Source organism: Atta colombica, unplaced genomic scaffold (assembly GCF_001594045.1).
Source record: "Atta colombica isolate Treedump-2 unplaced genomic scaffold, Acol1.0 scaffold187, whole genome shotgun sequence".
NCBI lineage: Eukaryota > Metazoa > Arthropoda > Insecta > Hymenoptera > Formicidae > Atta > Atta colombica.
In genome coordinates this window covers 2,975,952-2,989,025 of record NW_017259279.1, presented here as the reverse complement: position 1 = coordinate 2,989,025, position 13,074 = coordinate 2,975,952, and the positions used below count along the sequence as shown (strand labels likewise).

At 29.6% G+C, this 13,074-nt stretch overlaps 1 protein-coding gene across 1 annotated transcript in view; it reads right to left on the bottom strand.

Annotated features, from left to right (window-relative positions):
* LOC108686531 (glutamate receptor ionotropic, NMDA 2B) overlaps positions 1-13,074 on the bottom strand; it is a 90,088-nt gene that overhangs the window by 13,798 nt on the left and 63,216 nt on the right. The window contains exon 7 of the mRNA XM_018191884.1: positions 12,651-12,880. Within this exon, the coding sequence (XP_018047373.1) occupies positions 12,651-12,880 (230 nt within the window). The remainder of the gene's footprint in view (positions 1-12,650; positions 12,881-13,074) is intronic.

Sequence of the window (13,074 nt, the reverse complement as noted above, 5' to 3'; positions counted from 1 at the left end):
CGTCTATAATAGTCTATATCATATGTACCAATCTAATACAATAGTATTTCGTCCGAAACAAGAGAGAAAATATTAAATAAAGATTTTTAGCACGCATAAACATATTTTTACAATGCAATGACTAACATTGTCAAGCATGAGAATTTATTTAATATTATTGCATGTTGTGCATATCAGATTAATTTGAGTAATTTCCAACAAATAATACTTAAGAAATTAAAATTACAATTAATATAATTAATATAATTATTAAAAAGTTAAAAAATTTTAAAATCCTATTTTTACATAAAAAACATAATATTAATCTAAAAAATTGAAATGATCAATAATGATCGCTTGGTACTTCAAATGATAAAGCAACATTTCGCTATTTCTTTACTAAAAAATTTCTATTTCTTATATTATTTACGTAATAAGGTAAAATTTTTTAAAGCAGTAAATTATTATATAAAAAATAAAATAATACATATATTCAATAAATTGCAGTTGCGTTTGTAGAAAAGTTATCACTTTAATGAACACATCTTTTGAAAATTTTTCATTTAAGTGTTAACTGATTTTTTACTTCAAAAATTTTTCCATTTTTTTTAGGCGATCTTAGTTAATTCTTTATCCCAGTATAAGCAAGTGCAATTAAATTCACCACAGCTGTGCCATTCGGGTCAGATGTCGTTGAGGCAAGAACTGACAGCCATTGTTGGCCGCCTTTTGAGAAAATCGCCCCTCAAAATGAAGCCCTTTCATGCATCTGACATATACAACTAACAAGATTCACTCTAAGAGTAACATTAAATTCTTTTGTGTATAAAAGTCTAAGTCATGGTTAATACTAATACATCAAAGGCGTAATATTATTAAGATGAATAAAGGGTAGTAAAAAAATGCAAGACAATCATATTAAGGGTAAAGGGATTTCGGTGGCTTCTTAAACAGGAAAATTATTAAATATTTAAAGTAATAATTCTTTGACAAATTTTTTTCTCTAAAATAATTTTTTCAAATTTATCAATTTTTCTTTTAAAATTCGAAAATAAAAAGGGATAAAGGAAACGATGTTACTATAACAACAGCAAGGAAAACTAAAAGTAAGAAAAATAAAATAACATTATTAGAAAGTCACGAAAACTCGACGTATTGGAAAACAGTTTGATAGAATATATCGATTAACAACTTGACGTACAATAAATACACATCAATTTTATTGTATTTATGATGATTGTGTTCACCATAAAATGGAGTTAAGTATATTAATTAAATTATATAACGGAATAGCGATTTCAAAAGCCGAATGTCTCGGCTAAATTTATTTTCCTTTATTATAAAATTATCAATCGTAGATTTTTTGTTTATATAGATCGTGTGTATTGCAACTCTCCTTGGATTATAATCAAACTGATTGATGTAGAAATTCTATATACTGTTTGAAGGAAATATTAAATATCGATTGCTTTTCTTCCTGGGTGTTTCAAAAACACAAACTTTATGTTTAGTACAGAAAATCTATATAGTTGTAATTTCAACATAAATCAAACATTAACACAGGTACATTAACGAGAGATATTGATTCTCCAATAGTATAAAATTGCTTAAATTGGTATCTAGTAATAATTGCTTCAAACAGTTGTACCAATGTATTTTATTTATGGCCAAATGAATGGCCGATTCCATCGAAGCGTTACTTCAAATTGCCGATTAAAAGTTTGCTGACATCGCTTTACAGTCGCGCTCCATTTAGCATAGTGTCCAATAGAAAAACAAATGTTTTTCCTCGTTTTTTATTGCTATGGCAAAATATTAGAGATTAAATTTGTCTAAAAATTTGAGATATTTAAATAACATGCATATAATTTCATCAACATAAATAACAGAATTTGACAATCTGTTTTATGAACGAAGATATTTAAATGGAATTTAAGAAAAAATTACACATACATTTAAATTGGGCCACGTATATTTAAATTGGATTCGTAACAACGTTTTGCTTTTCGCAACTTTAATTAAAAAAATTAATAAGGTAACTATATCTCTATTAATGTACCTTTTAGTCAATTTGCTTATTATTGAATTAATTATTAAATATTGTAGTTTTAATTTTATTTGCTTGCAATCAATATCGGTTTTTCACTTGTTTTTCTTATAATATTTCTTTAATCTAAAAAATGTTAATACTTTATAATGCTTTTAACAAAAATAGAAAATATGTTTTTGTCCCTATTAGTAAGCTCTTTAAGCGGCGATGGCTCTATTAATGTGACTCATTTTAACATATTGTTACTAAAACAGATAATAAATTTCATCTAATTGTTTATTTTAATATTACATAAATCATTATTTCAATTATATTTATTTCAAAGTACTCATAACACAACGTTCTCAGCTCCAATACACAAGAGCACATTAATAGGGACAAAATTAAAATCTTGTGGTACGTATTATTGGATTGACATAAATTCCTCATATCCTTCGAAAAATATTTAAAATATTTTAATACTCAAAAAATAAAATATTATCTTCAATATCGTATGCATTAATAATTAACTTAACAAAAAAAATATTTTTTCTTATTTATTTGTACTAGTTTTCTTTATCGAAATACAAAAGCACACTAATAGGGACAGGCACAGTAATTGGGACAGTTATCCTAATTATCATTCCATGTAAATTACTTTGTTTTTAGTTGGTGTTCAACATGCCCTTTAATAATGATCTATTGATTTACAATGATGTTTTTTTTTAACAGTGCGCTTTCAGGAAAAACAAAATATAAAAACGCTGAATGATAAATATAAGTTTTTATAACGATATATTCGATAGACTTTTGCATTGTTTACGGTGTCGATTACGGCACATTTTTGTCGATGTGCTGACATGTATGCGACGTACGAAAATATCGAATTCCAATACTCACACTGAATAAAATTCGGTATTGTACGCTGTCACGTCATGTCCTTTGTATCATGTTTCCGATTTCGAGGGATGCATACAACAATATATGTGTGTTTGTAATATTTTTACATGACTTGTAAAAAAGGATCTGTATATTATAAAAGAGGTAATCATTACGTCATTCAGGACTTTGTCTATTTTTTACAGAATATAACATAACGAGATGTTATATTATGGTATATATACGAGATGATATATTATATTAAGGCTTCTGAGTAGTCATCATAACCATATTGAATCATTGACGTTAGAAGCGAGAAATAACACGTTAATTTTTATTACGTGCCATTTATAAATAAAGAAAAATTTGGATAAACCAAAATGAGATTGCTTTAAAATTACATAACATTTATAAAAATAAACGAACACTATGCTTATCTTCCCTGACAGTCAGTAAATAATCATAAAAAGTAAAAGGCACATGAAGTGCTTTTATTCAATGCGAAGCTTATTTTCATTTATTACTTTTTACAATTATTTATCGACTGTCAGGGAGAAATGCATAGTTTTCGTCCATTTTTACAAATGATTTAAAGCAATCTCATTTTGTTTTATCCAAATTGTCTTTATTTATAAACATAATAAATATTAACGTATTATTTCTTGCTTCTGACGTCATGATTCAATATAGCTGTGGTGACTGCACAGGAGCTTTAAGATATATATATCTACAATTGTTACTTTAGCAGCAGCATGAAAACATTAAACTTACTAAAGTTATGTGTGTGGTGCGCGCGCGCGCTTCTTTTTGTTTCAAGTAGAAATATTTGTCAAGGGAAAGTAAGCGTAAAGACGAAGAGCTGCACGAGCAGTAAAACAGATATAAGGCAAATATATTTCGCGATAAGACAGGACGTGAGGTCCCAATGGAAGTATATGCCGGAATCAATGGTGATAAAATCGAATACATATTCGCGGGTCAGCCTGTAGGCAACGATGCCCAGAAAAGTACCATAGTGGAGGCACCATAATAAAATGTGCCACTGATATTTATTGCCACTCTCTCTGCAGTGGCACACGACGCGTAAAAGATGCTCACAATTTCGAGGAAGTGCGCAGCTTGCTACTATTGCCACTGAGAAAATGTAATGTCGCATTAAAAACGAGAAATTCACGCTCGTAATGTCTTCAACTTTTCAGTTTTAGTCGCGTTTCGGTAATGCGTTGGATAAGCAGTGAGAACTTCAATGTTATTCTTCGGAGTCGATATTTTCGCAAGACTTTATGATATTCAATATGCGAACTTTCTACGAGTTTATTATATGCTACAAACATTTCATAAATTAATTTTATGCGGTATATTACGTTGCTTATTATTAGGTGTACAACTTCCGCCGTTTTTTTTCCGAAATTCGAGGCTTTATTGTAAAAAACTGGTTATACATTTATGATTCAAAGTATTGTCCATCGCTGGCCACTACTTTCTCTCATCTTTTAGGTAGCGTACGAATCCCGCGTCGAAAAAACTGGTCATCTTTTGAGGCTATCCACGAATCGATCCAATTTTTTTCTTCATAAGACCGGAAGTGCAGGTCAGCCAGGCCGTGTGTCATTGATCGAAACAAGTGATAGTCAGAGAAAGCAACGTCTGGAGAAAACGGCGGGTGGGGTAGGTCTTCCCATTTCAACGTTTCCAAGTATGTCTTGACCACTTTTGCAACATGGGATCGAGCATTGTCATGCTGCAAAATCACTTTATCATGTCTCTCGTTGTATTGCGGCCGTTTGTCTTGCTCGGCTCAAACGCATCAATGGCGTTCGATACCGATCGCCTGTGTTGTTTCAGTCGGTTTTAACAGTTCATAATATACTACGCCGAGCTGGTCCCACCAAATACAGAGCATGATCTTGGAACGGATGTGAAAATCACCGTTCTTGAAGCGTTGAAACTCATGACACGTTCTTTCACTAATAGCGGCCTCACCATAAGTATTTGAGAGCATTCGATGAGCCTCAGCCGCAGATTTCTTCATATTGCAGCAAAAAATTAAAACCTCCCGTAAATGATGAGAATTTGGCTCGTAAACTGACATTTTCAATCGAGAATAACTTTATGATGCAGACACAAATCGACTAATGTTTCTATAGGGTTATGTTGATAGATGCCCAAGTTTATTGTATGACGTCTATGATCTATTTATTTCGATCACCACTTATCGCTAAAGCCATCTATAGGAAAATGGCGGAAGCAAAGTTGTACACCTAATATTTAGGAAGTTGAAGATTTAGTTTTATTTTTTTTTATAATGTAATTAAGGCCACGTTCTGATATACTCTGCCAGTATTGAAAATTTCTAGTATATACGTAACACGTAAATTACAGAATTTCAATACTAACAGTGTATATCGAAATACGGCCTAAATAGACAATTCACTTAAAGACTAAATATCTTGCGCTTTATTTTTTAGAAAATAATTCCAGATACTTTATTAGAAAATAACAAAAATAAACATTCTATAATTGACATGAAATATAAAATTTTTATATATTTGTGATAAGAATTTGTTAAGTTTTATTTTTTGAGGTATTTAGTTAATTTATTTTTACATTATAATTTCAAATTAAACATAATATGAGAATAACAAATTGTTTATATTAGAAATTTTTTATATTCGAAATTATGCATGCCGAAACAAGGCAGTTCTGCTGACATAAATTACTTCTAAGTTCCTAACACAGGATCGATAAAGCTGTTCGTACCAAACTTTCTTATTGTTTTGAAGTCGAATAGTGACATTAACGTTACCTATTTTAAAAGACATGTGCAGTCTGTAATTTATGAAAACATTATATAATTCACATACTTCACCATATACTACATAAATGCAACTTTTATCTTTTCATCAAGACGACAGCGAACCTGCAGGGGATGGAAATGAGCTTCCTTCCTAAAGTAAGATTCTTAGAAATTATATTAATATTACGTAACTTTGAAATTTCATATATATGAGCTGTCACTGCTAGCTGGATAACGTTTTCTAAAGATTAAACACTTGGATATCTCTATGTTCACTACTGCAACAAATAAATTTGCACATTGCGCCGTTCAAGATTCTTGACAAGGTAATATAAATTTATTTTATTATTTATTACTTAAAATTTATTACTTAAAATTTCTTTAATAATAATTTAATTTATTGTGTAAATGTAGATTCAAATATGTTTTTAACATAATTTTTTATTTTTATTTCTTCATTAATTCTCTTAAATATATCCCAAATACATCTCAATTGTTTCATCTCTATCTTATTTTTAAAAATATTTTTTAGTTTCTCAATATTGATTTTTAAGAAAGAAAAATCCATTTTGCGATAAAATTCCGTATTATTTTAATTTTTTAAGTACTTCTATATAATATTTTTTTCTTCTATATATTATTTAATTATTATGATTGTGCAAGAAAAATGAAACAATAGATTCCATAAACAGTTATGTAAAAAAAATTAAATTTTTCATTGTGAAAAAATAAATTTGTACTCTCAAGTTATATGATGAGTGATGCTTAAGACTCTTCTTGCCAGTCGACAATAATGAAGTGCACTCAAAGTCACGGACACGTTTGTCTGACAGTAACGCGCGACCTGCTGCGAGTGGGTAATGTAGGGTAAAACTGACACTTGAGCATTATATAAAACGACATTAATCGCAAACACTTTATTTGTGTAATTTTAGTCAGCAGCTGGGCAATGCCTGACATTGATTTTCTTAGAAGCACATATATATGCTAACTCCATTGATTAGAATTTATACAAATTTTCTTTCATTTCTCATAATACGAACAATCGACTTCACATTGTCTTGGATATTCATATATTCCATATGTTGATTGCTACGATCGCGAGTATCATAAAAATGCACTTTAGATCCGCATTATGAATCAATCCAACAGCAGTGATTTGTCACAACGGACAGCCGATTATCGCAAAATCCGTTCTGCCGTGTATTAAAAACATGAAAAATGAATAGTAGCTCTTTGCGTAACATTTGTGACCACTTGACGCTTGACAAATAAAAATCGTTTCTGAAAAATTAAGACTGATGATACGTATGTTCTTGCGATTAACTTTTTGCTCGAAATCCAGTTCTACTTTGGCAAAAAACGTTTTATAATGTCCTGACTTATGTTTGTTTATTTATATAACATTTAGATTATTTTTTTAAGTTAATTATAATTTATATTCTAGTTCATAACATTATATTCTAGTTTAAATCAATAAAAAACATAAAAATATTGAAAGACAATCGATTGTATTCCACAGTTTAATTTCTTTGAAAAAATAATGTTTATATTGTATTTATACTTAATAAGAACACATATTTTAAGGATTTATGATTTTTTAACAGAACAATAAAGATTTGTAACATAAATGTTAATATTGCATTTAATATAAACTTTAAAAAATTAAATATTTTCTTATTTTATAAAAATTTAATTATCCTAAAAAATGATAATTTCGTTTTCTTTTGAACATATTTTTTCAGCAATATTACGTTAAAAATCTCATTGAATTACTCAGCGGTCTGTCAAGCGTACTACTACTTTACAAAAAGTAAATTCTTCCGTCGTTCACAAAAGTAGAAGATCGAGCTACAAAGGGCGGTCAGACTACAAAGAGGGGTCTTTACCTTCGAGAAGTATTACATAGGAATTTCGTTAAAGAACTGCTTTTCGTATCGACACAACGTTTTCGTGGCATCCGTTTTCGAATCACGTTCGCATGATTTTCTCGTTTCGTATATTAGCATGAGATAGAAATTGTCAAGAGTATATTTGGAGTCGCTTCAAATTACTTTGTATGGTTCTAAGCCATATGTATGTTTATCATTTATCGATTCATGTTTCTGAATTATTGAAACCGTTATTAGCCGAATTAAGGAAGCCTCGATTGCGATTCTTTAACGAGATATTCGATACTTGTGTATATAGATATCAAAGCATACAAATAGTTTTAAATATAATACGATAAAATGATATGCATAGATCGTAAATATCCAATTAACAGACAATGTTTTTCAAATATATTTTTAATATTTATTTAATATTAAAAATTTTAATTTTTTTAATATTTTTAATATTTAATAAATATTAAAAATATATTTTAAAAACATTGTCTGCTCATTGAGTACATCTATAATTACTATATTTATAGCAAGAGAGTTTAACATTCGTAATATCAATTACAGGACAATTATATTGTAGTTTTAGTATTTTTTCGAGATATAGTTCATATGCACAGTCTATCAATAAAACTGCATTAGTTACGTCGTTAACATTGTTGTTCAAGCAAAATGAACGTCCATCATAGTAGTACGTCATCATTAATTATAATGCTTTCAAATTTAGTGGGCGATTATTCAATATGCTGTTATATTAAAGTTTTAGAGAAAACAAAGCTTTCTCATAGATTTTATTTTATGAAAATTTATGTTACTAAAAATTATTACAATACAAAAAATATTATCAATTGTAGGCTTAATAAAGATAAAGATTTTAAAGATAACATGGAGATATAACAAAAAAGAATTTATACAAACGTTTTTATATCCCATTTTTATAATTGCTAAAATTTGAAATTATACCTGCATTTATGGAATCAACTTGTATGCATTTATGATTCGTATAACAAACGTTGAATCAAGTCGAACATCTCGAGGTTAATCTAGTTTCGCACGAAAACACGCTAATGTAATTCCTTCCGCTTCCTACTCGGTTGCATTCCAAGCCGCAAGAAGAGGCTGCGTTCCGCAAGAACTTCGCGTTTATATTCCGTTCCTTACTCGAGATAAGGACTCGGCCTTTACCATTTGTAGGTGTCTCAACCATTTCCCTTGTAAAGGACATCTAAGTGATTTGCATATTAATACAGAGAGATATGTTCACTGCTCGCGGTTTTGCCGGAGATTATAAGTGCATAGTAGAGTAAGCGTACGGTCTATTATGTGACTAGAATAGCTGTTGAAGTAGAGTGACAATAAAAATTAAAAGCACGAGAAGAATTGTGATTGTGACGAAAATTAATTAAATTTTACCATTATTCTAATTTTCATATTTCAAACAAAAAAAGAAAAGAAATGTTAATCAATTATTTTAACATATGGATATACGAGTAGAGAAGATTTTACCTTATCATAATAAAACTTCGATGAACTCATTAAAATTTCAAGCAGACACATTTTTCTCTGTCGAAAAAAATCGCGGTGCGATTTAACATTGCGAGGTAACATTTATTATCTTGTTCCTAGTACTCGTTTAATTGGATGAGAATGTGATCTCCGCGCTGAAGAAAAATTAAAAATGCAACGCAAACAAATTGGTATTCGTGTCGACGTGACGGTATATCATCGATGAAACGTTACGTTTAATGTAATTTATTGCCAATTATTCTACACCATGCGATACCTCCGCAAGTTTCTTACAGCGCTAATATCAATTCGTTAAGCGAGAGTAACGCTGTTCTCCCCGGCTGCACACAATTAGCAATTAGGTAATTTCGCTCTGTTCCTCCAGCGACTGATGGAACGTAATTTTTATTTTTCATTGGCAGCAGTTAGTTGCTTCGCGCTGAATGTAAAAAAGATAATACAATGTACAAGTTCCTACTAATGGTTTAATCTTTTTCAGCGCTCCTCATTTAAGTATGCATTCCTCGAATACTTTGCTATACAGAATTTATTAACTTAATTTATTTAAAGAAACATTATTTTATAAAATAAATATGCTCCATATTCTGCATATTTTATATTTTTCGAATCATAAATGAAATCTGTATACAAGTTATTACACATAATAAAAAAATCTAAAACAATAATTATATAATCTAATCGAAATCTTAATACCCTTAATCTTAATTTATCATCACAAAATTATCTAAAAGTATATTAATACATATCAATAAATATTTGTTAAAATTTCCTCTTATGCAGCAAATTGACTTTTATTATATTATAACTTTTATTGTATTTAACTTCTCATAATAGCCACATTTTGAAATTTCAATATTTACTTCAAAATAGACGAATACTATTCTTAAGTCGATATTTTCCAAGTAGTTATATGTGAAGATTTGTTGCGGAATTTTCAATTATACCTCTCCCGAAATTCTCTTGCTAAGAGAAACTTACTAAGTGCTAGTTCTCCTTTGCTGTTTATCAAAGTAATAGCGCGATCTTCATCAATATAATAGCTATTCACCTAATTAATTTAAAATTAGTTATCTTCAAAAAAACTTTTATAATATATTTAAGTTTTGAAAAGAGTGGATCTTAATTTCTTTCTCTAGAAAAAAAGCTTGACTTTGTATTGAATTATTGAGGTGATTGAGCATTAATAAAATTTGAAAAAATATGTTAAAACAGTAAAACTACTGTTATAAATAAAGTTCGTGAAAAAAATTGTTTTAAATTGATAAAAATCTATAAGGTATCCGTTCAATTAAAATAAAACGTAAATATTACTGAAGTCATGACAAATCGTTGTAATTCTGCACATAACTGTCGATTTGCGGATGTTCGTTGCTTTCAAATTTCTCCGTAGGCGGAATAATTGCTGTGACATCGACAATTGAAGCAGAAAATCAACTTGTATCTACTTTGTTTCCTTCTCTATTGTAATTTCCTAACGCTTCTTCGCACGAGTTGCGTTTCTGTCTAAGAGAAAGAGAAGAGGTTCAATTACTTCCACGCTATTATTCTCGCCAATGCCTTTGGGAAACTTGTCGGCGGACTATTTTCGAAGTACAATTCGAATCGGATTCTTGGATCTGACACATGTACAATACATTAAAACGTCTTCCTTTTCCCGTTCTCGTGCGTCATGATAACTCGTAATTTAATTCGTATCTGGAGATTTCATTGAAATAACGGTTAAATAACAGAAAGAATATTATATGAATATTACATAAGTGTCTAATGACATAAATTAAATATAAACAAATTCTAAAACAAATCCTAAAACAAAAAAAAACAAATGCGAAAGATTAAAAAATCTGAATAAACAGCAAATTTTTTATTAAATTATTTCAAAACATTTCAGATAAAAATTTTTTTTTTTTAATTATGTTGCATTTATGAATGTAAAAATTGTTCGCAGTATCGATTTCCAGTTTAATTCTTACTTCTCACACATTTATAATTAATAGTGTATGAATATAATAAATTGGTTCAATAATTTCCTGTTAAAAAATATAGTAAAATATTAAGAGCCACTTTGTCTCATACTATTTTCAACGAAGTGCTATTGTTTTTACACAAAAATAGATTTTTTTTCGCAGACTCTCGAGTTTACACTGAAAACGAGCACTGCAACAGCTGTCGCATGCACCATACTGTATAGAGAATGCAGGCGGGGAAAAGTTTTTAACGTATATTACGTGACCCGGTTTCATGCAAATAAATACTGTTATATGCAGAGAACGTCTGCTAAAGGCTTGTAACCCCAAACGATATCGATGATACTCCAAATTGGATAACGACGTTCGAGAACATGCTCGATAAATTTTAACAATACAACTCGCGTTAACACGAAGGTCGACATAAACGACTCGATAAAAATAGCACTTGCTATTTCGACTATCAAAATCACTATGATCACAATTAAGTTTTTTTCATTTCGCTTCTTTTCGTCATGTAAAGGCTTTAATACACCTTCATAAATGTTGTAAGTATTTCGTTCTCCGAGGGGCAAACTCAAAAGATTTATTAAAGGCGCAAAGGGCTTTTCAATAGATTCATTTTCCACATGATAAACGTTATTACATGCTACTGTAAGTATCAACTGTTCACTTCGAAGCACGAATACTAGTCTAGTCTCGCCTGTTCAATGCTTTCAAAGGCCAGCCCTTTAATTTTGGATTGAATGTTCACAAGGAACGCAAGGCTTCTTCCAACTTAGTGCAAAAGCAATATATGTACTTTACTAGAACTCCCTTGTAAATGAAATAAGTGTACCATGACGTTCGGGCTTCATATTTGGTCTTCAGCTAAAAGCAGCGCTGAGTCCGTCCTAATGAATCGATTTCTCCAAATTGTCACGAACTAGAATATTCGCGTACTTGTAACATCGATATACAGCAGTAATAATAAATTAAGTATCTGAATCATTACGTTTACTATTGACATTTTAATTAAGCTTGCTTCGTTTATTATTCAATAAAATTCATCTCAATTAAAAGTGAAATTATATACATTGGTTTAAATGTAGCTTTATCAGTTTCACTGAAGTAGTAATAGTATATTTCTAGTCAGTCATTATTTTCCAGTAGTCAATTCTCTTGCATGTTCTCAGACGCGTTTGTCGTTGTGACATTTAATTTTCTTTTTAATTTAAATAATCTTAAAAATAAAAATATTTTAATAATTATAAGCATTTTTTAATAATTGTAAGTAATATTATTTAATTTTGCAAATTGTACTATAATAAATTTATAGTTAAAAAGATGATATTTCAATATAATATGGATTATTCAGTTATTTCTTTTTTTTTCTTATAAATACAAATATAATATAAAATAATTTGCAAAAAAATTAATTATATTAATAATTGTATTAATAAATAATATAAGCAGTCTGAAATTAACAATTAAAAGAAGATATATTAATAATTATCCATAAAAATTGCGGCTTTACAAATGTTTAAACATTTAATCAATGTATAGCATCGGCAGATATGCCTTTTCAATAAAAATATCCAATTTCTCATACTTACTCAACCATATCAGAATCCTTAGCCACACGACACTCAACACCACGATCCACCAGGCATTTTCCGGTCACAGGATCGGGCGGTGCAAGATTGATGTAGGGAGGCTCCTCCAGAAAGGTTATTTTGAGGTGAAACTTCTCTGGAACGCCTTGCGGAGGAGTGTGGGTATTACCCGGCCAGACGATGTCCTTAATATCAAGACCTTCTTTCTCCCAAGACTTCCAGACACCGATCTGCCGACAAACAAGTGAAAACAAATATGGTCAAATATAGTACCAGCTATAACAAATTGTTAAACATTATATCATTAATATACTTTTGTTTTTAGTAATTAAAATGTTCATTTTTAAATTCTGTTAAATAATATAAACCAAGGTAAATGAGGCACAGAGAACATTACTTAACATCAATTTATGCGGCAAATTTG